At 40.7% G+C, this 22,490-nt stretch overlaps 1 protein-coding gene across 1 annotated transcript in view; it reads left to right on the forward strand.

Annotated features, from left to right (window-relative positions):
* The window catches only part of ZFAND3 (zinc finger AN1-type containing 3), a 136,162-nt gene that overhangs the window by 99,582 nt on the left and 14,090 nt on the right, over positions 1-22,490 (forward strand). Inside the window, exon 6 of the mRNA XM_083732817.1 lies at positions 8,928-9,098. Within this exon, the coding sequence (XP_083588943.1) occupies positions 8,928-9,098 (171 nt within the window). The remainder of the gene's footprint in view (positions 1-8,927; positions 9,099-22,490) is intronic.

Here is a 22,490-nt window from a genome sequence, read left to right on the forward strand (position 1 = left end):
ACTCCATCAGAATTCCTAGTTTTCAAGTGTTGGTGGGTGGGAAGAGATTACTAGCTCTGTACAAAAATAAAGTTTACTAAGATATTCTTATTGAGAGTAAGAAAAATAATAGCAAAACAGATTTTGGATGAAGCAAGCAGAGCGCCCACTTCATCTCTGGGCAGAAGCTGGATCCTGAACAAATTATTCCTTTCTCTCCCCCCCCCCCCTTTTTCTTTTTTGCTGTGGTCTTACTTCCATGAACAAAGAGAATGGCTTTCATTGACCATCAAAACATGGTAGCAAGCGGTAGATGCTCCTTGGCGTCTTAAGCTTGGGGTCTCATTGGGCCATTAAGCCTCTGTGCTTAATTGCCCACAGTGTCTCAAGAGAATGCAAATGTGTAACATGACGGTAACCTCCTTTTTGAGTAAATAGGTTTTGATGTGTGCATAGGTGTCAACTTAAGGGCAGTGGCATTGATTTTGACACTCAGTGTAGCTGCATGGAAACTGATATGTCATTAGCTCAGGGATATGCCTATGAAGTGCATCTAAACTAAAGAAACACAATAATTTTGGAAAGGGGGAGCCAGAAAAACTTCCCCATATCAGAAATTGCAGCACCTAATAGTGATTCTGCTACATTCACTAGCATAATACGAAGCCATTTATGTTAAGCTGGAGATAAATGAAAATGCCCCTTAATGGTTAGCTCCAACATTCTCAGTGCTAAAAGATTTTGCGTCTAAAATAGCTGTGAAGCCAATCTTCTCTGTCCCAGTAGTCCGGCCTTGTATTTTCTGAAAAGAAATAACCACATAAGATTCACAAAGGAATGGAACAACATTTCCTGCTTTTTTCAATTTTCACTTCTGGTAGTTTTGGTGTCTATAATACTTTCACACTATTAAAATGTTTATGTTGAATATATTGAATAGGAAAAGTGTTGAGCCCCCATCCCTTTTCTGTGTAAGTACTTAAGCGGTAAATTTGGCCTTGGCCCTGGCTGCATTCACATGTTTGCAGATAGCATTTAGTTTGCCCTTTATAAATAGGCATGGGCGACGTTATTTGCATTTTAATACGAACTTACCTAATTTGCACTTCCCAGAACAATGCAGAAACTGAAACACAATTACCCTTTTGAAATTTGTACCTTTCTGAAATTTGTAATGCTGTTTTCGAATCAAAAAATGGACAGAAAAATGCATATTATTATAGAGAATTATATAGAAAAATATGTGTATTAGTACAAAACACAGTTTATTAAAACATTACTTTCATAAATATATGTATTAAGCAAAATTGCTTAAAAAATGCATACATTGTGAGAAATGAGAACATGATTTGTTATGTACCACTTAATGCCAAAATAGGCTTCTAAGCAGTTTTGAGAATATAAACACCAGTTTTACAACTTTATTGAAATACACAGTAATTAAAATGTTAGGGTTTTTTGTGCAGACTTCTGTGTCAGTTTACGAATCTGAGCAAACTAAGCTTCACAACAGGGAAAATGAGAAACTGAGAGAAACAAAAAATGACAGATTTGTCTGTACCTACCTTCAAGCATAATATATACCTTCTAGCTTCTTCCTGCAAGAAAAGTAGTCCCAGTCAAACATGACATAATTCCGCCATAGTTTGTAGAGATATTTATCTGTTAAGTACAGGGTTGTGCTTTGCTAGATTGGGAGCAGCAGCTATGATTGAGCTTTTAAAGGTCTCAATTTGCTTGGAAGTGCTGGAAAGTAAGTGCAGTGGATATACCAAATCCAGTGGCTAGTTTCTTGGCTTTAGCTGTAATTTTTTTTAGCTTCTTCTTTTACACTCACATTTTTATCATGCGTAATACGTGCAGCAAGGACAAAAAAAAACAAAAAAAACCCTGCAACCCTCTGGTTCCACCATTAATTAGGTATGCTATTGCTCTGCAGTGGTAAAGTGTCTGTGCTAACAGTATAAAAAAGGTTAGTGAGGCCTTTTATTATAAAAACAACTTTGAGAGAGTTTTGTTGTTTCATTTGACCTTTAAGGTGCTCTTTAAGGAGCTCTTTAGTATTTGACTGGTGGCGGGCACCATGTTACCAATTCAGCTCTCTTTGGACCTTCTCACTGGAAGGCATGTGATGATGGAACACCGACAAAGGTGCACTCTACATCATAGGTCCTGGCAGTGACAGCGCCCATTAATGACACTTTTTTACCCTGCTCACTGCTCAGTTGTACTAATAGAACAGCACATCAAGCAAGGCTGTAAATAAAAGTTATCACCTAATAGGTGGGCACTGAAGTGGAACGTACAGGAGCTGAGGCATAGAGGCCTTATTACCGCTCATCAGCAATTATAAACAGGATAAAGTGTCCAGGACTTGCACTGACACAGCAAAGGCTAATATAGGCTGGGAGATGATAATGTACCAAGATAGCATGATGGATGTTGATGGAATTTTACTGTCTCGTTTTGCTGCCTATTTCTGATATCAATTGTATTATCTCCTCCATATTTCCATATCTTTTTTTCGGCGGGGAGGCAAAATGTGAAAGGATGCTATGCATTTAGTACACTGCACCCCATGGGTTGCATTTAAAAGATTTGAGGTTACTATCGTTATGGTTACTATACATTAAAAATAACTAACATTGGCAAAGTGTCTGTCGTAGGTCCCCCTGCACCCTAGGATTTTTATTTTTATTTTTTGTACTTATGCAAATCTTGTTGATAGCACCTCCTTGGTTCTCAGGAACCCAGTTTGGGTACAATCCTGTCAGCACTCATGAGTTCAGCTTACTATTAGAGGAAATGATAGTGTCTACACAAGTGCATAGTGCCCTCCTCCCACCATTAAGCAACCACAGCCAACCAAACTATGTTTCACTATTTACATTAGTTCTTTGTAGAACTCCATCTGCTGTGTGAGCATGCATGTGCGTCTCTTAACATACAGAGCTTACAGTAACTCAAATTGGAATTGTATCTTGTCTGGTTCAGTAAGGGGCAGGTTAGAATTCTTTCCAATATTCCCGCACTATATTAGTGTAACATCTCAGAAAATGAAATTGAGCTGCAGCCATGTTTCTGGGGGTGCATGGGTCCCACCCCCGTATTTCATTATATTTATGGATCACTTCCTATAAAACACCTTGCAGTGATTTAACCCTTAAAAAAAATACATATATAAAAAGTAAAACAATTTCATATATAAAACATTGACATATATAAATGACATATGATGACATTGCAGCAAATATGCTTTTACAAATACAATGTGTGATACTCAGCTTCTTACTCATATTAGACCTATTGAAGTTAATGAATATGACTTGGTCAGGTCCATTACTGCCCTGGGTGATGATCACCTATTATCTTTCCTCCTGCACTGCAGCAGATGATTTCTAAATCATTTTACTCTGTGCTTTTGTATTAGGTATTCTCTTCAGTTCTACAATAGTTGTGTACAACACTTTTTGTATGCTTAATTATTAATCATCATGTCATGGTTGGTATATCATTGATTTACTTTATAAAGCTGTTTCTCTGGGGTAGTTTAAGTCAATGGCTGAATATTAGATATTTCTCTTAGTCAGCAGCAGAGACTTTTTTCAGAATAATTTGTTGTTGAGGACTGGTTAAAATCCTAAATTGGCTGTTTCTATGCAAACCAAGTTTTCTGCTTCAGCCTTTCTCATTGCAGAAATAATTCAAAATAAGGTTAAGTATAATAACTTAGAGTGTTTTATTTTTAAATTCAAATTCTCTATTGTAAAAGGGCCATTTTAAATGTATTTTTTAAAAAACACAAATGGAAGCTAGAAATGGAATGTGTGTACAATCTCTTCTACACAGCTATAGCTGGGAACTAAGCAATAACTTCTTAAAAACTGTTGTATTATGTTTTTAGTTTCTAGCAGCTACAAGCAAATGTAGATTTCAAAGGCTATGATTTCGCCTTTGAAATACACATCACATACCTTGCAAAGATCTTGGTTCCACAGTTCCAAGTTTGTAGCAATTAAGACTCAAGGCAAAATACTGTTTGTGTAATAAATTGTGTATACATGAAAATTGAAGTAGCGCTTGTTCTGAAAAAAATTCTTCAGTGGGCCAAACAGATTCCCCTAACCAAAAGACTGTTGTCTATTTCTTAAAACCATGAACCGTCTATAGACATTTTCATATGGAAAAGTATAGATTCTGGTGTTTGTTCTTTGTCTTCTCTCATTCCTCAGCAAACCACCTGATCAAGTCATTGTTTGTTCATGCCCAACACTCTTACTGCCGCTTCTTGCTTCTGGTTTCCTGCGTCTTTTCCTTCCTTTATTTTCCTTCTTCCATCCCTTCTTCCCTCTACAACCAGTGCCTAATGTGCAGAATTCTTGATGGATTTCATTTTGATAGCTTAAGTTCCTTTTTTAAATAGTCAGGGGAACTGTGGCAGTGATGTTTGAAGGCTCATTAGTTATTGCCCTTACTGATGTTTGCACAGTAGTTGGGATCATAAATGTCAATCTCTCAGGCTATGATAGGTCTTTTAAAAAAACTCCCTTGAACGCCATGCCTCAAATACTGTCATCATGCCAGAGATTAATCTAACGAGTCCCTTCTTGAGAAGCAAGTAGAGATTGAGGAGTTTTTTCTCCCTTGATACTTTCTATCTTTTTCTCTCTTCCTTCCTGTTTACATATTCCCTTGTTCATCTTCCCCATTCTTATCTCTGTGAGGAAAACAATTCTCTGAAACATCAGGGAAGTGCCACAATTGCTGTTAGTGAAGCTATGTGTGTGCATGTTGTAAACTGTACTGTGTCAGGAGATTAAGAGATTGAAATTCAGCACTGACAAGTCCTGACACAATTCATTTCAGAATTATGGGACGAGAACATTGAATAATAAAGACATGAACAGTGACCGTAAGGAACAAATGTAACTTGCAGCCAGAGACAAAACCGTTTTTAAGGCAAGTGCTCTGCTTCAAGACTGCATTAGAAATTTTGATTTTCTGAGGGACTTAATTTCTCCTTTTTCTAATATTGCAGAGTATCTACAATTAGAAGAATCTGCATCCTTAGAAACTGTACACTAGTGAAATCCTTCTTTTCACTTGTGTTGTGGCAGCAGTACACTGTGGTAAAGACCACCCTTCCTTTCTCTCTTCCCACCCCCTGTTCTCCAGTGATATCTCACCAGATACCTCAGCATAGTGTTACCCTAACCTGGCCTCGTGGTTTGCTTGTCACAACTCAGACTCTGGCTTGTATCTAGGCAGCAGAGAGAGAGAGAACTTTTAGCAATGTGCACCAACATGCTGCGCTTTTACATTTAAACCATAGTTTGTTTTTAACTACGGTCTAATGTCATGAGTGAACCAGGCCAGAATCAACATTAGTTTAAGCATGTCATTTGGGGAATGGGGCTACATAACAAAGAAGCAGAGGTGAGTGACAGTTGTAGAAATTTAACTTTTCTATGTTCATGCCTGTCTTGATTAAAAAGTATTTTGCTTTGTATGGAAAGTGAGGATAGGTGAATGGATTCTCACAGTGTGACATAATCTCTGGACACTGGTGTGTCCACTACCTATTCTGTTTGTTGTTGTTCCTTCCTGGGCATGGGAGCCCATTTCATTAACACAATACAAGCCCCAACTTTCCTCTGTGTCTTGACCACTGAGGTCAGCCTCCTTGGCACAGGGTGAATGAGCACTTACCCCCCCCCCCAAAAAAAAAGCTGTATTGTAACCAGCCTCATTACTTGCTTTCTAACCATGAAGAGTGGGGGTGGGATCTCCTAGTCTGGAAATTTGCTTCAATTACTATCAATGGCCAAGTGAGAGGCAAATGGCATACCTGTTTGTGTTTGTTCACCACAAATTAAGGAGTGTTTGAGCACATGTTATGTATGTGTTACTTTCAAGATGAAGGTGCTGCAAGACATTGGACACTAGCAGCAATTCTTTAGTGAAACAATCATATTATTTATGTGTTCTTTGAGAAATAGAAAAGTGGAATATAAATTTATTTAATAAATGAGATAAATGTAGGCATACCCCAATTATACTAGGTGCTTGTTGTTGTTGTTGTTGTTGTTGTTGTTGTTATACCATGCCTTTCTCCCTAGCAGGGACTCAAGACAGCTTACAGCTAAAAATAAGAACAATTAAAAACATAGAAAAATTAATCATAGAAACAATTAAACATTGATAGTGTGTATATATTATACATAATCTATTAATATTAGTCAACTCTGGCTTACAATGAAAAGACCCACTAGAGTGCTGTTGCTTTAAGCTGTTTAATTAACCATCATGTATTTATAAAATATTTCCAATGAACACATTAACATATTCTGAAGACTCTACTGCTGTGACTTGGAAAGACAGTAGGCCCATTCCCTCTTAGTCTTTTGCCATCTCCAGATGTCCCGCTCCACTTCCCATTCTTTGAGGATACCTGGATGGGAGAGTAAAGGAACATTTCTCTCAGCATCATTGCTGTTCATCATATCATAAGCAGCTGGACTAAAGATTCCACACTAGGAGAATGGGGAGTATGGCACTTTCATCCGTTTCCCCTTTATCATAACCCAGAAGATGCAGGGAGCCTGTATGGGGCAATTGCTTAGTAACTCAGGCAGCAAGTTTAAAACTTTCCCATCACTCCACACACTCTGTCTCTACATGCTATTATGTAAGATGTTTGTTGTAGTAACCAAATTGCTTTATCAGGTGTATCTAGAGACCTAAAATCTTACTGAACTATTCTCACAGAGCTTTAGGCATGCAACACATTGAATTGTTAATGTTACATATAATCTCAAAGTCTAGGACTGAATATGCCATTCTGCTTTTAAAAATACTATTGGATGATAGCCTTATGTTAGCCCTCTCGTGGTTTGAAATGCAGAACGGGGAAGTGCTGGCCTATCTAGTTAATGCATAACCTTTCACTTGCACTACGTTATTAGAAATATTTAGAAATTTAACTTGCAGTTAGTTTGTACACTTGATTTTAATCAAAATGTAATATACTACACATAGAAAGAGAGAGAGAGTAGATTAAATACAATGGCCTGCTTTGCATGTAATAAGCCAGAGTGAATGAAACTATGGTAAGGGGAGAGAGACTTTGTGTTGGCCACCAGGCAGTGGCGTTTTCCACCTGCCTTGCCCCACCCTCTGGCCCCAGGAGCCTTAACAGGGAAGCTTCAGAGGAAGAACAGTGAGGGAAGAGAGGAACCTTTGGAACAGAGTTGTTGCCACGTGCATTATGGGCATGTGTCTTTTAATAAACTGAATGAATAGAGTGGAAGAATATGAGTCGTGGGGGTGGGGAGTGTGTGTGTATGAATTAAACAGTGTTTAGTTTAGTTTATTGGTTGCTATTTCGTTAATGTTGTTAATACTGTTTTATGGATTATGAATTCTGTAGTACTTTGTGAATCCTATGATATGACTTTTGTTGTAATTGTGCCATTGCCTATTTTTTTAGTTGTTTTGTTAATAGTTTTTTATAGACTGTAGTTGTTTTACTGATGATTTATAATTGTTTTACTAAAGATTTGTTAATTATGCTACATGATTTATGTTGTATTTGTGATGTTCTGTTCTGTTATTGCTATTTATTGTTTGTAAGCCGCTTTGAGATTCATGTGAATGAAAAGCAGCATAGAAATATAATAAGTCACATGAAGAATGCTAATACACAGTACGCAAATCACACCATATGACAAACTCCTCACTTTGCCTTGCAGTGTAGAAAACATCCCATGCACTGGCTTAACATTGCATGTAAACAGGCATTCGTAGTTTGTTTTTTTCCAAGCACACCATGAGAAAAAGCAATGATGAAACCATGGGTCACACATAATACTAAATCAGCATTCTTATTTCTTTCCTCCCTGCATGACAAAGTGGGGCAGGCGGGCGTAATTTGAGCAACGTGTTTGATCCTGGTAAACTATAGTTTAACTATGGCTTACTATTACAAGCAAACGAGGCCATTATATAGATTCCAGCTGGGCAGTCTAATCACTTGGTCCTCACTTGACACATCTTTTGAAGTGGATTGTAGGTTTGAAAATGCCTCTTTGCACACTGTGGCATTCTGAATGTTATGGGCATTAAATGTGTTAGCTTCCCTCTTCCTGTAGGTGGCTTACCTGAAGTACCTTTCAATTTACAGCTTTGTAAAGCAATGTATTTTCCTATCTCCACTCCTTCTCAACAACATTAGTTTTCTGGGAGAGCAAAAATTACAAATAAGGTTATTAAAATATGTAGTACCTTGACTGGCTTTAAAGAGAGATCCTCAGAGGATTTTGGATCTGTAGCGGTAGGTACATGTTGTGTTTAGTTTATCTTGTCTGTGTATAATCATTTACATTTAAATTGTTGTTCTTGTAGAGAGAGGGAGGCACAGTACGGTGCTTTCATGTGCCGTCGTGGTTATTGGAGCTGCAGCTAGCACACTGTGCCCTAAAAATCTCTCTCCCGCTCAGCCAGGAAATAGGCTGAATTTGCGTTCAATTGTTTTTTCTTCAGAAGCAGAATTGGTTTGTATGTAGTCAGGACAGTAGGGAGGCTGAAGATGTATAGGAAAATCTACAAATGAGATGAAAAGCAAGGCTTGTAGTTGCCTAGGCTGGTGTTTTCTCTCCATGTGTCATCACAAAGTCAGAGCCACAACCAATTGAGAGTAAGAGTACGCCAACTCATTTTGTATTTGGTTTTGTAAACCAGGAAAGGGCCTTGTGGGGAACAAAGCTAATAGCATCTTTACCTGGTGCCTGTTTTGACTACTAATTGGGTTTATATATATGCAAGGGGATAAAAAGAAACACACAGTTTGCAAGCGATGCTATATGCACATCATTAATTCCGTGACTAGAGTAAAGGCCTCCTGGAAGAAAAGCTAACACTGTTCTCCAATGTTTCTCATAAAACAACAGATTCACAGTCGGAGAACGAGGCGTCTCCTGAGAAGCGGCCACGATTATTGGAGGACAGTCATGACAGGCCTGAAGAAATTAGCCGTTCTAAACAGAAGAGCAGACGCAGGTGTTTCCAGTGCCAAACAAAACTGGAGCTGGTACAGCAGGAACTGGGATCATGTCGCTGTGGTAAGGACTCTTACGAACTGCCCCACCCCACCCTTGTATGTCGGGGGGAGGGATCTGGGTCATGTTGTTGTGATGCAGCTTGCACCGGTGTAGAGAAAAAATAATGAAATCTGTACAGTATTGGAAGTGGCTGCAACCTTACAAAAAGTCAAGACTCTTAAATCCCTTCACAAGTATACTAAAGCTTTGTACTCCATGTGTGAAGAGGTAGGTTATAAAGGTCAATTATACATCCAAGTAAAGATATATCAGTTTGTTGGATTTTCCTTCTGGGCAGTAGCTCCGTGTTTCTGCCTTTGTGCCAACAAATGCATCATGCATCTGATATTAAAGGCATGGGTCAATTCTAATGACTCCTCACACATGGGAGAGTCCCAGTGTCTAGACTTGAGCTTCCATTCTTGTAAAGGTTTCTCTGCTCACTGCAGTGTGAAGAACAGCTGTGTTTGAATTCAGGGATCTGTACATGGTACCTTGAGGGGTCATGCGCAGATAGTTCTTTATTGGAGGAGGGAGGATCAAACACAGTGATTCATCAGGAAACCAACGGATCATTTGCAACATAGCAATTATAGTAATTGCTTATGAGGCACCTTGAACTACATAACAGAGAAATACTCCATTTCTTTTTTTTCCAATAGCAATGTACACCCTGTCTCCAGATGTCAATACTCTCTTAGAGGAACCAAATTTGTTGCTGTGTATTCAGAGTAATCTGTGCATTCGCCTAATATTATTCTTTCATGATGTGCATTAGGTATGAATTAAATGGCCAAACTGTCTGTACAGTTATAACTAAGGGTTTTTACATATGTCTAGTTAAATCAACAGAATAAAGCAGGCCATCACTGCAGAACATTTAGTGCATACAAGCTTGTGACTTAAACATTTTTCTTGGGCTTTCTCAGTAAAATGTGAGCTAAATGATGAGAACTGCTGTCATTGTAACATGTCTCCGTACATTCTATTTGCCAAGCATGATGTTTGCACTAGATGCTATTCTATTATTGCTTCTGTCACAGTTTGAATGAAGGAGCTTGTTAGTGTCTCTCTGAAGAATATACTCACAGATAAAAAAAATCTATTTATTTTCTTCTTCAAACTCTTAAGTTTTAATTGAAGAAGTAACTTTTTTGTTTCATATCACACTGGAAACAACATGCTGACCTTTTAACTTCGCTTGGTCTGTGGGTGTGTTATATATAAAAATGTAAATAGAAATTACAGATATTGAGTGTTTGTATCACACTTTAGTAGAAAGCATTTTCCTTCTCTTTAACCAGAATCATTATGTGCTAACTAAATTGCACCATAAAGACTTAAAGATACTATTTTTAACAGCCTGCTTCTGGTCTTCCAGTAATATCTTCAAACCCAAATACTTACGGGTTTATATGTTCAATCCAGCATGGTTTTCTTTTTCTATGCAGTGTTGTCCTTTGAGCTTCCTTTGCAGGCACCTAGTATACTCACTGGATATGTTCCTGTTTAATTTAAAGTTCATAAACTTAATTACAGTTACATTTGCAGAAAAGTCCACTTGAAAACATGCAAATAAATTCAGAGCGTGACAAACCAAAGAACCCCCATCCTGTTCTCTGTGTGCAAGTTGCATTCTTTTCCAAAGTAAGAGTTCCTTGATGGCCTTTTTGAGCTCCCAAATGTTTGTTGATGCATTCAGAGATGAGAATAGAAGATGCTAATTTGCAGCTTAGTCAGCATGTTAACCACAGGATGCTTAGCAGACCCATTTCCAGACCTATTAACTGCACTACCATAATATTTTAATAACACAACACTTTGTAAATTATCTACTTTAGAAAATACACAGCAGGAAAGCTTGATAAATATGGATTTTGGAAGGGCACATGAAGCATGGATAGGGCAGTGCAGATTATAATTATTAGGCTATATCTGAAGTGGGCAGTCAGGGGCTGCTATAAGCCAGGCCGGTGCTTATGTTGAAACTACCTTGACATGTTTGCAACTATTAAATTTTAAGTTCCTCAAGCAGGAATGGGCCAGGTAGTAGCTTAATTTATACTACCACATTCATGGCCTGACAAATATTATTCCTGCTCCTTCTCCCCTCTGCCTCTTCCTCCCGGTAAACAACAGCTCCCTGCCTGCTGGGAAGCTAACAGAGTGGCTCCACCCCACCCAGAAAGCAGCCTCTTGTTTAGTGTGATGTCCATAACTCCGTGCCAAAGAAAAAGCACTTCCTGTGCCTAAATAGGCTGAGCTCGAATCCTGGCAAAACAGAGCCACGGTGGTTGAAAGGTTCCCATGTCTGAGATATGGGTCAATCGTGGGCCCCGGATAGGGTTGCACTTCCTTCTAGGAGCAGGTACGCAGTCTGGGGATGCTTCTGGATCCAGCTTTTTCACTGGAGGCCCAGGTATCCTCAGTGGCTAGGAGCATCTACACCTGATACAACAGCTGTGACCATTACAGGACTAGGAGAGCTCAGGCATGGGTGACTTTAAGTTAGGATTACTGCAGTGCTCTTTCTGTGAGTCTTCCCTTGCTGTTTGACCCAGAAACTAAGCATATAGCACTTCTGCTCAGAGGTCTGCACTGGTTCTGATTTGTTACCAGGCCAAGTTCATTGTGTTACTATTGGTATATAAAGCATAGCTGTCCACTATTCCCTTTTTTTAAGGGAAATTCCCTTATTCCGAATAGGATTCCTCACAAGAAAAGGGAAAAGTTGACAGCTATGATATAAAGCCCTTAACAGCTTGGGACCAATTTACTTGTGAGATCACCTTACCCCATAAATGCCCACTCAGCCACTTAGATCTGTGGACCTGGCACTGTTGCAGATGCCACATGATGCTCATTCCACATTTGTAAGAAGTGGATCTTTTAATGTAGCAGCACCTGCCCTTTGGAACTCCCTGCCTGTTGACATCACATAGGTGCCTTTGCTACACTAGTCTACATTACCTTGGACTTAGATGACCCTTGGGGTCCCTTCTCACTCAACAACTGTATATACAAAAATGTTTTAAGCGGGAAATGAAAACTTTGTTTAGGCTAGCCTATCCAGACATATATATGTTGATTTGTTTTAATCTTTCACTGTTAATTTTAATTCTCTTTAAAATGCTTTTAATTACTTGCTTTTTAATAGATAATTTTAATATTTTTTAGAAACCGCTTTGAGGTTTTATTAGTCAAGCAGTACATACATTTTGTTAAATATAAATAAATAAATAAAATGCTATGTTGTTTGTTCAGTGCATTATAAATTCAATAAACAGTGTGCTGCCATTGGGGAGATTTTATGTGGTGGTTATGGCATATACAAACAATATTAGCAGTCCATGTAAGCAAAAAGTAAATGCCGGGAGCTGGCCCTCTGTTGTTGCCTGATTAAATTCTTTGGTATCTTTTCCATTGCAGTAAGTACCAGACAATGGAGATACCTAAACAAATTACCGAGAACATTATTAAAGAATTTATAGACTATTTTAAAGATCTGATATTTTCACTATTAATATTTTCCAGCTTTGTCTAGTTGAGGATGCAAAGTTATATACAGAACAAAATTAGAAGTTAAAAAAAAAATCCCTGAAAGGCTAACGGTGGAAGTGTTTAGAATAAGGGTCAGCTTGACCTTGTTGCTCCTCAATTTTTAAAACAACGTAGAGGCACCTTATGTCAGGTCTGCTGAGAAATTGCTAATTTTGATACTACAAGTGTTTCAAAATATCTCTCTGTGTATTGCTGCTTAAGAAGTTTGAAGGACAGATTCCATTTAGGAGTCATCAGTGTGGGGTTAATAAAACTTGTGACTTACCCAATCTACTGGCAAGCTAGTACAAGCCAGAAAGATTGTTATTATTATAGTATTCTTTGGGAATACTACTCAGCTGCTGAAGAATGAATTTTATTTATCTTCTGTGAGTACAAGTTCTTTCTACATATCTGTCATAGCTGGAAGGCAAGAAAAGGAAATTATCCATACCAATACAGATTAGGCCAACATTAATGAAGAATTTGTGGATTTCTTTATATTTCTGTAACTTTGAGCAACTATAGCAGCTGAACTTAAAATTCAAATAAAAGAAAATAGTAATAAACATTGAAACTCTAAATTACTGATTTCTGTGTCTAATAATAATAATAGGATTGTCTTTTTCAGATGTAGAATTCTGATTTCTGGGGTTCTTAATTTCCACCACTTTATCGGGACACATTTTAGTTTTGTTCCTGCTCCCCTCCACCACTCCAAAACGTGGGGCTATACCTGTTGAAAATATTTTTAAAACTGAAAAGTTAATTTTTGAAAGGTATACCTTGATTTTGTTTGTTTGTATCTGTGCATATAGCAAAACAGATAGCTGGAACGTTGCACTTGTACATTTTTGCCTTTAAGTTTTTATTTCAGCTTTTATATTGTCAATTTTCGTTAAGGAAAATTAGTAATACTTCCCTGACAGCAAAATATGGCAATAATTAGTTCTTTCGAAAGGAGGAATTTCTACCTTCTTTATTTCCCTTCTGTTTAACTCTTCTCTAGGCATTATTGAATGTCAGTTATTATAGAAAGTTGATAACATATGCTTAATCTGTTCTGTAAGTTTACCCATGCTTGTGTTATCAACACTGCTTAATAAATGGTCATTGTAACAATTTCCCATACATTAAAACTTCAGCATAATTATCACAGCCAATACAGTGGTACCTCGGGTTAAGTACTTAATTTGTTCCGGAGGCCTGCTCTTAACCTGAAACTGTTCTTAACCTGAAGCACCACTTTAGCTAATGGGGCCTCCTTCTGCCACCGTGCTGCCGGAGCACGATTTCTGTTCCTATGCTGAAGCAAAGTTCTTAACCTGAAGCACTATTTCTGGGTTAGCAGAATCTATAACCTGAAGCTTATGTAACCTGAAGCGTATGTAACCCGAGGTACCACTGTACCTGTTGCATTTCGTTTTCTTCTGACCTCACTTCTTTCAGCCCAAACCACCACCCCAGAAAATAGAATAGCCTCTTCATGCAGCTGATAAAAAAGGATCTTCGGCCGTGAAAGCTCTTAATGAACTTTTATTTTTTATTTGTCATGAGGCTCTTCATTGTGCTTGCTTCCTCTCTAGAGTATGTTAAATGACAGCGGCTGTGTTCAAACAGTCTCATCTGGGCTTAATAATTCTTATGTAAACTATTGTTAACAACTTCGCAAAAAGCCAAGATCTGGTTTAAGGTTGTGGCTCATTTTGAAGTTAGTAGCCGTAGTTAACTGTTTCAGAGTAAACAGGAAGTTCTGGTTAATTAGAGACTTCCTGGTTTGATTGCTCACACTGAAAAAGGAGTGAAGAGGCTGCATGCACAGGCAAAAGGCCTGTTCATAACTCTCTTTATTAAGCCAAGCTATGTTTGTCTGAACAAGGCCACTATCTGCTATGCATGCAAAAACAGCAGGGGAAGATTCTCAGTAGTGGAAGCCCTGTGCAATGACTTGACTTGCACAATGGGGTCGCCCCCCCTCCTTAGTCCCCCGTGCCCCCTGTGAAATTGCCTTGGGGAGTTCAGGAAAACCCCTGGAACAATGCATGCTGGGAAGAGTAAGGGGGATCATTGCTTCTGGCAAACTGAAATGCTTCCCCTGATGGAGTGTTCACTTTAGCACGATGTTGTATTCCTTCCTAGGTTTCTCAGATATCTGCCCTTTATCCTTCCTGCCATGAACTTTTAACTCTCAAAATAGTGTCTTAAGAAGTGTTTACATTTATACATTGGCTCTGGATCCATTCCAGTCTGGCTTCCACACTGGTCATGGGACTGAGACGGCTCTGGTCGCCCTAACAGATGATCTCTGCAGGCAGCTGGATTGAGGCGGGTCGGGGCTGCTGATTCTTCTAGACCTGTCAGCAGCCTTCGACATGGTCGATCACGAACTCCTGGACCACCGCCTTGCCGACGTGGGGATCCAGGGCACAGTCCTTCAATGGCTGCGCTCGTTTCTCTCTGGTCGGGGACAGAGGGTGGCGCTTGGGGGGAATTGTCATCGCGCCACTCCTTGGTGTGTGGAGTGCCTCAGGGTGCGATACTCTCCCCGATGCTTTTTAACATCTTTATGCGCCCTCTCGCCCAGCTTGTCCGGAGTTTTGGGCTGGGTTGCCATCAGTATGCCGATGACACCCAACTCTATCTGTTGATGGATGGCCATCCTGACTCGGCCCCAGACACACTGACCAGATGTTTGGAAGCTGTGGCTGGATGGTTACGTGGGAGCCGGTTGAAGTTAAATCCTTCGAAGACAGAGGTCCTCTGGCTGGGACGGAACGATATGGGATTGAGGGGGCAACTCCCATCTCTTGCGGGGGTGCAATTATTGCCAGCACCGTCCGTTAAGAGTTTGGGTGTAATCTTCGATACCTCCCTCTCTATGGAGGCGCAGATTACAGCTACAACAAAGGCGGCATTTTTTCATCTCCGCCAAGCTAAGCAGTTGGCTCCTTATCTCTCTCGCCCTGACCTAGCCACTGTGATCCACGTCACCTCCAGACTGGATTATTGTAACTCGCTGTGCTGGTCCCGGGGGTAAGGTACCGTGGGCGTAAGCAGAGTCCACACGAAGAGGGGCGAGGTCCGAGGCGGAGAGCCAGGCGGGGAACAGGAATGCTGGAACAGGAGACCGAGCAGGGAACAGGAACACCGGATGATCAGGAACAGGAGGCCGAGCAGGGAACAGGAGCACCGGGTGGTCAGGAACAGGAGGCCGGGCAGGGAACAGGAGTACCGGATGGTCAGGAACAGGAGGCCGAGCAGGGGTCAGGAACACAGGAAGGTCCGAAGCCAACAACAACGTTGCTCCCGCAACCTGGGACCGGGCTGACTAGGCTTTTATCCTCTTCTAAGGCCGGGGGCGGTCCCGGCCCCCAGGAGCCCCGCCTCCTCTGGCCTTAAGCCGAGCACTCCTCCTGGGAGCAACCAGTTCCCTTCGCCTCTCTGCCCTAAGCCTCTGCAGATCAGGAGAGGCCGAAGGGTTACTGGGCCCTGGAGGAGGCTCACCTGACGCCACTGAGTCCTCAAGCACCTCTGGGGCCAGAAGGGTTTCACCTGGGGCCAGCTCCTGGTGCTCTGCCACAGGTGCAGGCTCTTCAGCATCTAGGCCTTGCCCCAGTTCAGCCGGCCCTGGAGGCGGGGACTCCTGTGCAGGCTGGGATTCCTCTGGTTCATCCTCTGAATCAGAATCCCAGGCCATCACACTCGTTCTACGTGGGGCTGCCCTTGAGACTGACCCAGAAACTCCAGTGGGTGCAGAATGCCGCGGCGAGACTCCTTATGGAGTCCTCGCTGCGAGATCACATTCATCCGTTACTATACCAGCTGCACTGGCTCCCGGTGGAGTACAGGATCAGGTTTAAGGTGCTGGTTTTAACCTTTAAAGCCCGATACGGCCTAGGACCCTCATACCTACGGGACTGCCTCTCCTGGTATGCCCCACAGAGGAACCTACGGTCTGCAAATAAAAACATCCTGAAGGTCCCAGGCCACAGAGAGGTTAGGCTGGCCTCAACTAGAGCCATGGCTTTCTCGGCCGCGGCTCCGATCTGGTGGAACGCTCTGTCACAAGAGACTAGGGCCCTGCGGGACCTGACATCTTTCCGCAGGGCCTGCAAGACAGAGCTGTTCCACCAGGCCTTTGGTTAGGGCGCAGCCTTACCCCCTCTTCTGGCATCCTTCTCAGAATTTTGCTTAACGGTTGCCATCAATTTGATTTTAATTAATTTTTATAATGAAATGTTTTTAAAATGTTGGATTATTTGATTGTTTGATTATTTGATTGTTGTTAGCTGCCCTGAGCCCGGCTTCGGCTGGGGAGGGCGGGATATAAATAAATTTTATTATTATTATTATTATTATTATTATTATTATTATTATTATTATTATTAAAAACAAAAAAAAAATCCTTCCAGTAGCACCTTAAAGACCAACTAAGTGTGCATGCACACGAAAGCTCATACCAAGAACTAACTTAGTTGGTCTTTAAGGTGCTACTGGAAGGAATTTTTTTTGTTTTGACTATGGCAGACCAACATGGCTACCTATCTGTAACTATTATTATTATTATTATTATAGCATTGTGTCTCTGTGTTAGATTTGCTTTTGCTTCCAACTTCAGTGTTAAGTGTCACTTCACTTACTGCTCATCTCCTGGATTGCAAGAGTGCCTCAGTTGGCATGGGCAACAGGAGTTTATGGCACACTTTGAGAGGAGCAGGGGGGCTTCGATTCTTGGCTCTGATATCGTCAAGCCTGAACCACCAGCCCCTCTGCTGACACGCCAGCAGACTAGAGGCAAAACTGCCCCCAAGGCTCTGGTTGCTGCTTGAGTACTGTAGTGACTGCTTAAATTATACTTGTATACTAGTTGTCTAAATTTGTGACCCATGTCCCAAAAACTGTTAGTCCCTGTGATTTGTAATCTATTCTAAGAAGTGCTGCTTTTAGATGTTTTCCTGGTATGCAACATGGCGACAATCCTAATAGATTTGGATCCTCAGAAATACAGAATGTAAGTACGGTGGACGCTCGGGTTGTGAACGTGATCTGTATGGGATGCACGTTCGCAACACTCAGCGGCGCACCTGCGCATGTGCGGGTTGCAATTCAGCGCTTCTGCGCATGCGCAAAGCACGATTTAGAGCTTCTGCACGTGTGAGACCGCCGAAACCCGGAAGTAACCCATTCCAGTACTTCCAGGTTTCGGCAGTCCACAACCCGAAAAACGCAACATGAAGCGTCTGTAACCCAAGGTATGACTGTACTCTAGAATCTACCTTGGCCTCTTCATGACCTTTAAAACACCATTTAGATTGCTGTCTTTAACTCCTAGAGCTAAAAATTATTTTAAAGGCTTAGGTCTGCATAATTTATAGATTGCCATTTTCCATACATCCTACTTTAATGTATTGCTTATGCTTTTATAGCTTCTGAATCCTAATAATTTAAGAGAACCCAAAAGATCTCCTGCAGGTGAAAAGCAGTTGTGCTCTGATAACGCTTACGTTTGAGCCAAATTTCCTTCAACAAAGAAATTAGACAACTCAACCTTCTGCTGGCAAAAAAAATATTTTAGTGGGTGGTAGGAAGAATGCAGGACAGAGGTGCCTGGCGTTCTCTGGTCTATGGGGTCACGAAGAGTCGGACACGACTAAACGACTAAACAACAACAACAACAACAACAACAGGAAGAATGCAAGTCTACATTGTCAAAGGCCATCTTTCCTGGATTCCTTTGGCTCAGGCCTTCTTCACCATGAAGAGGTGTTCACGGGACATTTACCTTCTGTGTGCTTTGGGAGATGACATTTGATGAGGGTTTTTGTTGTTCAGTGCTAACACTGGGGCATGTCTACTTCTGTTTATTCTCAAACCTTCCACAGAGCTTTCATGATTATGATTTCAATATCTTCCAGATCCACCAGCATTATTGCTACCATTTCATCCTAGGATACTAGTTGTGTTTAAGAGGGTTGTAGGACTAGCCAGGGGGGAGCCACCTCTTAACAGTTTAGTGGAGATGAGAGCTACTGCAAAGGTGCTTTAAACATGAACAAGGCATCTCTTTGCTGCTGAAATATTTTCTTGTGTATGCTCACAGTCTCTTTTCCCCCATTCTCTTCTTTTCTGTATAGGTTATTAACTGCTGACAAGAAATTCACATCTCATAAATAATGCTTAAGAGCTATTGCTATATAAATTGAATGTGTTATGAATTGTGATGGGGCTTTTTGTAGTGTGCTGTGCCTAGAGCAGTAAGAACAGAGGATGTCATTTTCATTAATTTCTAATGAGGTGCCAATTAAAGGCAAGGAAGGCGCTCAGAAGGGAAGAGTCATAGAGCTCCCCTGAATCCCCTATCCTGGGGCTGTCATAGGAACATGCCACCAAGCCTACCCTGAAAATTCCATTAAATTACAATCTCATCTAGTGCACACATAGACAAATTCAGCTTTCCTTTGATCTTCAAAAGAGCAATTTGTAAGATGAGTTCTGAGCTTTCTCACACAGCGAACTGGGAGAGGTGAGAGGAATTGCTAATTGCTAATGCACTTTGCAGGCTTTGGTAAGGAACAGAAATGTGAAAGCAGATTTTCATTCTGCGTCTCTCTGACTGGCTAACCTTTAAATCAACAATACTGGAGCAATGCCACTTTCCTACAAGACATTTCTACATCGCAGTTACGCCAGCCAAATGTTCAGATAGTGATAATTTCAAAGCGTTGAGTGGAGTGTTTGGGGGCTTGGCTTCGCATGGTGGATACTCATTTCATAAATGCACTATTAGTATCAAGTTTCAGTGGGCAAAAGTTCAACTACTAACATAAAAAACATATTCCACAATTTTAAAAAGAACCCTGCTAAATCTGAGCTGCTCCAAAAACCCTCTTAAGTAACAATATTAGTTCTAGCTGGCCACACTGACAAGTCACACAGAACTATGGCTTAGCTTGATGTGCATATGGGCCAAAGCAAGCCTTGGGCTCCATCTCTCTCCCTTTCCCCCCTGTTGGCCATGCAAGAGGAGAAGAATGAAGAGTTCATAACTTTTTTCTTTCCATGAATCATAGTTTGTAATGTTGGCATGACAAACTGTGGTTAATGGTAACTGTGGTTAATTTCAAAGAAGTCAACCATGCTTTCTGATGCTTTCTTTTTGAAATTAACCATAGTTTCTGGTTTGGATGACCCAGACACCATGATTAACTAAAAACAGAAATGAAAACTTCCAAACTCTTCTGCTTTCAACTGTGTGGGGGAAGGGGGGATGCAGGTCACATTAAACCCAGGATTTTAGCATGATATGTGAATGCAGCTGTTGGCTACCTGATTTGAATTCAAGACTATAAACGTTCACATTAGCTGTTGCAGTTGTCATAGCGTTGTGCTTGAAAGGAAGATTTTAGGTTGCTTGAGTTTCAGGCTTGAGACAGATTTCCAATCTTGAAATCAAATTTTATGAGCTCTTCACCTCTTAAAACAGATACAAGGCCATTTTCTTTCCTGAATCCAAAAAGTGATTCACTCATCATTGATCTTACTGGAAATTTTTTAATCAGCCGATTTTAGTGGGAAAGCTAACTTTATCAGTTTAGTTTATTTTAGTTTAGACTTAGATTTTTAGGACGTGTGAACAATGAGCTGATTAACATTGAGCTAATCCTACTAAATCAGAGACACTAAAGACACTAAAACTCACAATTTGAAAATTTTAAAGGTTATGAAGGATTGGATTTACAGTGACTTCCTAGAGTGGCATGAAATTGCCAAAAACTCTTAAGCTGAGCTGCTTTCTGCAGTAGTAAAGTCTTTACAAGGCTTACAAGAATTGCTTAGGGGATTGGTAATGGGATGTGAAGCATTTCACCTCTGTCACCATGTCAAATCCAGCACTGGTCAGGAATGACAGGGAAAATTACCACCATCTGCTGGCTCTTTAGCAATCCCAGTACGAAGCGTATGCAGCTTTCAGTCCAGTTCATAGTGGTCATACATGGCCATATGAGAAGAATGACATTCCAGCTTGAGTTAATTGGCTATCAGTGTCCAGAAACCACACAAATTATGAAAACTAAGTATTTTTGGTACTGAGCATGTGATGTAAAAATGCCCTAATGTTCTTTATTGAGCTATTTCAAGTAACTGCTAATGGGCAAAGCATATTAAGATGTTAGCGAATGCATGACAGTTTGATAAGTTAATACATATGGCAATATCAATATGTGAAACAACAATTGTACCTTTTAATTTCTAATGATGACCTATTGTTTAAAGTGTGTATGGAATCCTTAAACATGTTGTGCTTTTCATTAAAGGCTTTCACAGCATATATCCAAAGAATCATTTAGTTTTTATCTGCATAGCCCTGGAAGATATAATCCCTAACCTCCCATAATATTGCAGAATGCCATATAAGCGTCATTGCTCAAGGGAATGCTGTTTCAATTAAGCAGAATTAGAAATGTACTTACTTTCATTGGAAAGGTGGCACATCCTTAAGATACAAGATACTCAGGCTGCCCAACTTAAAACCATAGGGATTTCCTTCTCATTAGAAACAGATACATGTGCATTCAGACGGAGACCAGATGGTATAGATAAGCTTGGTTGGGTTTATTCAGAGGACATTATGTTGAAGATAAATACCTTTTTCAATTTTATTTTTAAGAAGTAACAAATAAAAACAAAACACTTGTGTGGCATTACACATAATGATATAGCTTAGTTCAATAAAACACACAACACCAACAGAGTTAAAAAATGCTCCACCACTTTCCCAAACAATATTAGGTTGCCGGCAGGAAATTGATTAAACTCTGTCCATACAGTTTCTTCTGCTGTGGCATTCATTTCTTAGTCAGCTCGTGATGCACAGAAAAAGTTGACCTGAACAGGTGGTGAATCACCTGAGTCTGTACCTTTCCAAGTTTCAGCCTTGCCTTCTAGAGAAGCCCAGCTTGCACTTTGAGAGATGTTGGAGTAATATACAGTGAACTACTAGCCATGATTGTTGGGAACTATTAAAAAGCACATTTTCTTTTTGCTTGCATGTGGTAAATGAGCAACTTTTTTAAGTAATAGAAGTGGGGCATGGGCTAACCAATTCAGCCCATTTGCAGTGAGAAACAGTATGGTTTTGGGACAGAGATCTGGCAGATCTGGGCCATCAACTTAATATAAACCAGCCTTCCCCAAATTGGTGCCCTCCAGATCTCCTGACCACCAGCCATTGTGTTCCAGAACATCTGGAGGGCACCAGGTTGGGGAAGCTGATACAAACCTAAATAGCCTGGATAGCTCTGTTGGTTAGAGCATCGTGCTGATAACACCAAGGTTGCAGGTTCGATCCCTGTTGCAGGTTCGATCCCAGCTGCATACTCCTGCATTGCAGGGGGTTGGACTAGATTATCCTCAGGAACCCTTCCAACTTTATGATTCTAGTCATTCTCAGCTTTGGTTCCCATCTGCCTAAATGAAAAAAAGGATTCTCTTGGGAAAAGTACAAGGTTGTAAGCACCTTTCCTAATTAGAAGGACTATATAAGGGATGCGGGTGGCACTGTGGGTTAAACCACAGAGCCTAGGACTTGCTGATCAGAAGGTCGGTGGTTTGAATCGCCGTGACGGGGTGAGTTCCCATTGCTCGGTCCCTGCTCCTGCCAACCTAGCAGTTCGAAAGCACGTCAAAGTGCAAGTAGATAAATAGGTACCACTCCAGTGGGAAGGTAAACGGTGTTTCCGTGTGCTGCTCTGGTTTGCCAGAAGTGGCTTAGTCATGCTGGCCACATGACCCGGAAGCTGTACGCCGGCTCCCTCGGCCAATATAGCGAGATGAGCACCGCAACCCCAGAGTCGGCCACGACTGGACCTAATG

This window comes from Podarcis gaigeae (assembly GCF_964106915.1).
Source record: "Podarcis gaigeae genome assembly, chromosome: 3".
Classification (NCBI taxonomy): domain Eukaryota; kingdom Metazoa; phylum Chordata; class Lepidosauria; order Squamata; family Lacertidae; genus Podarcis; species Podarcis gaigeae.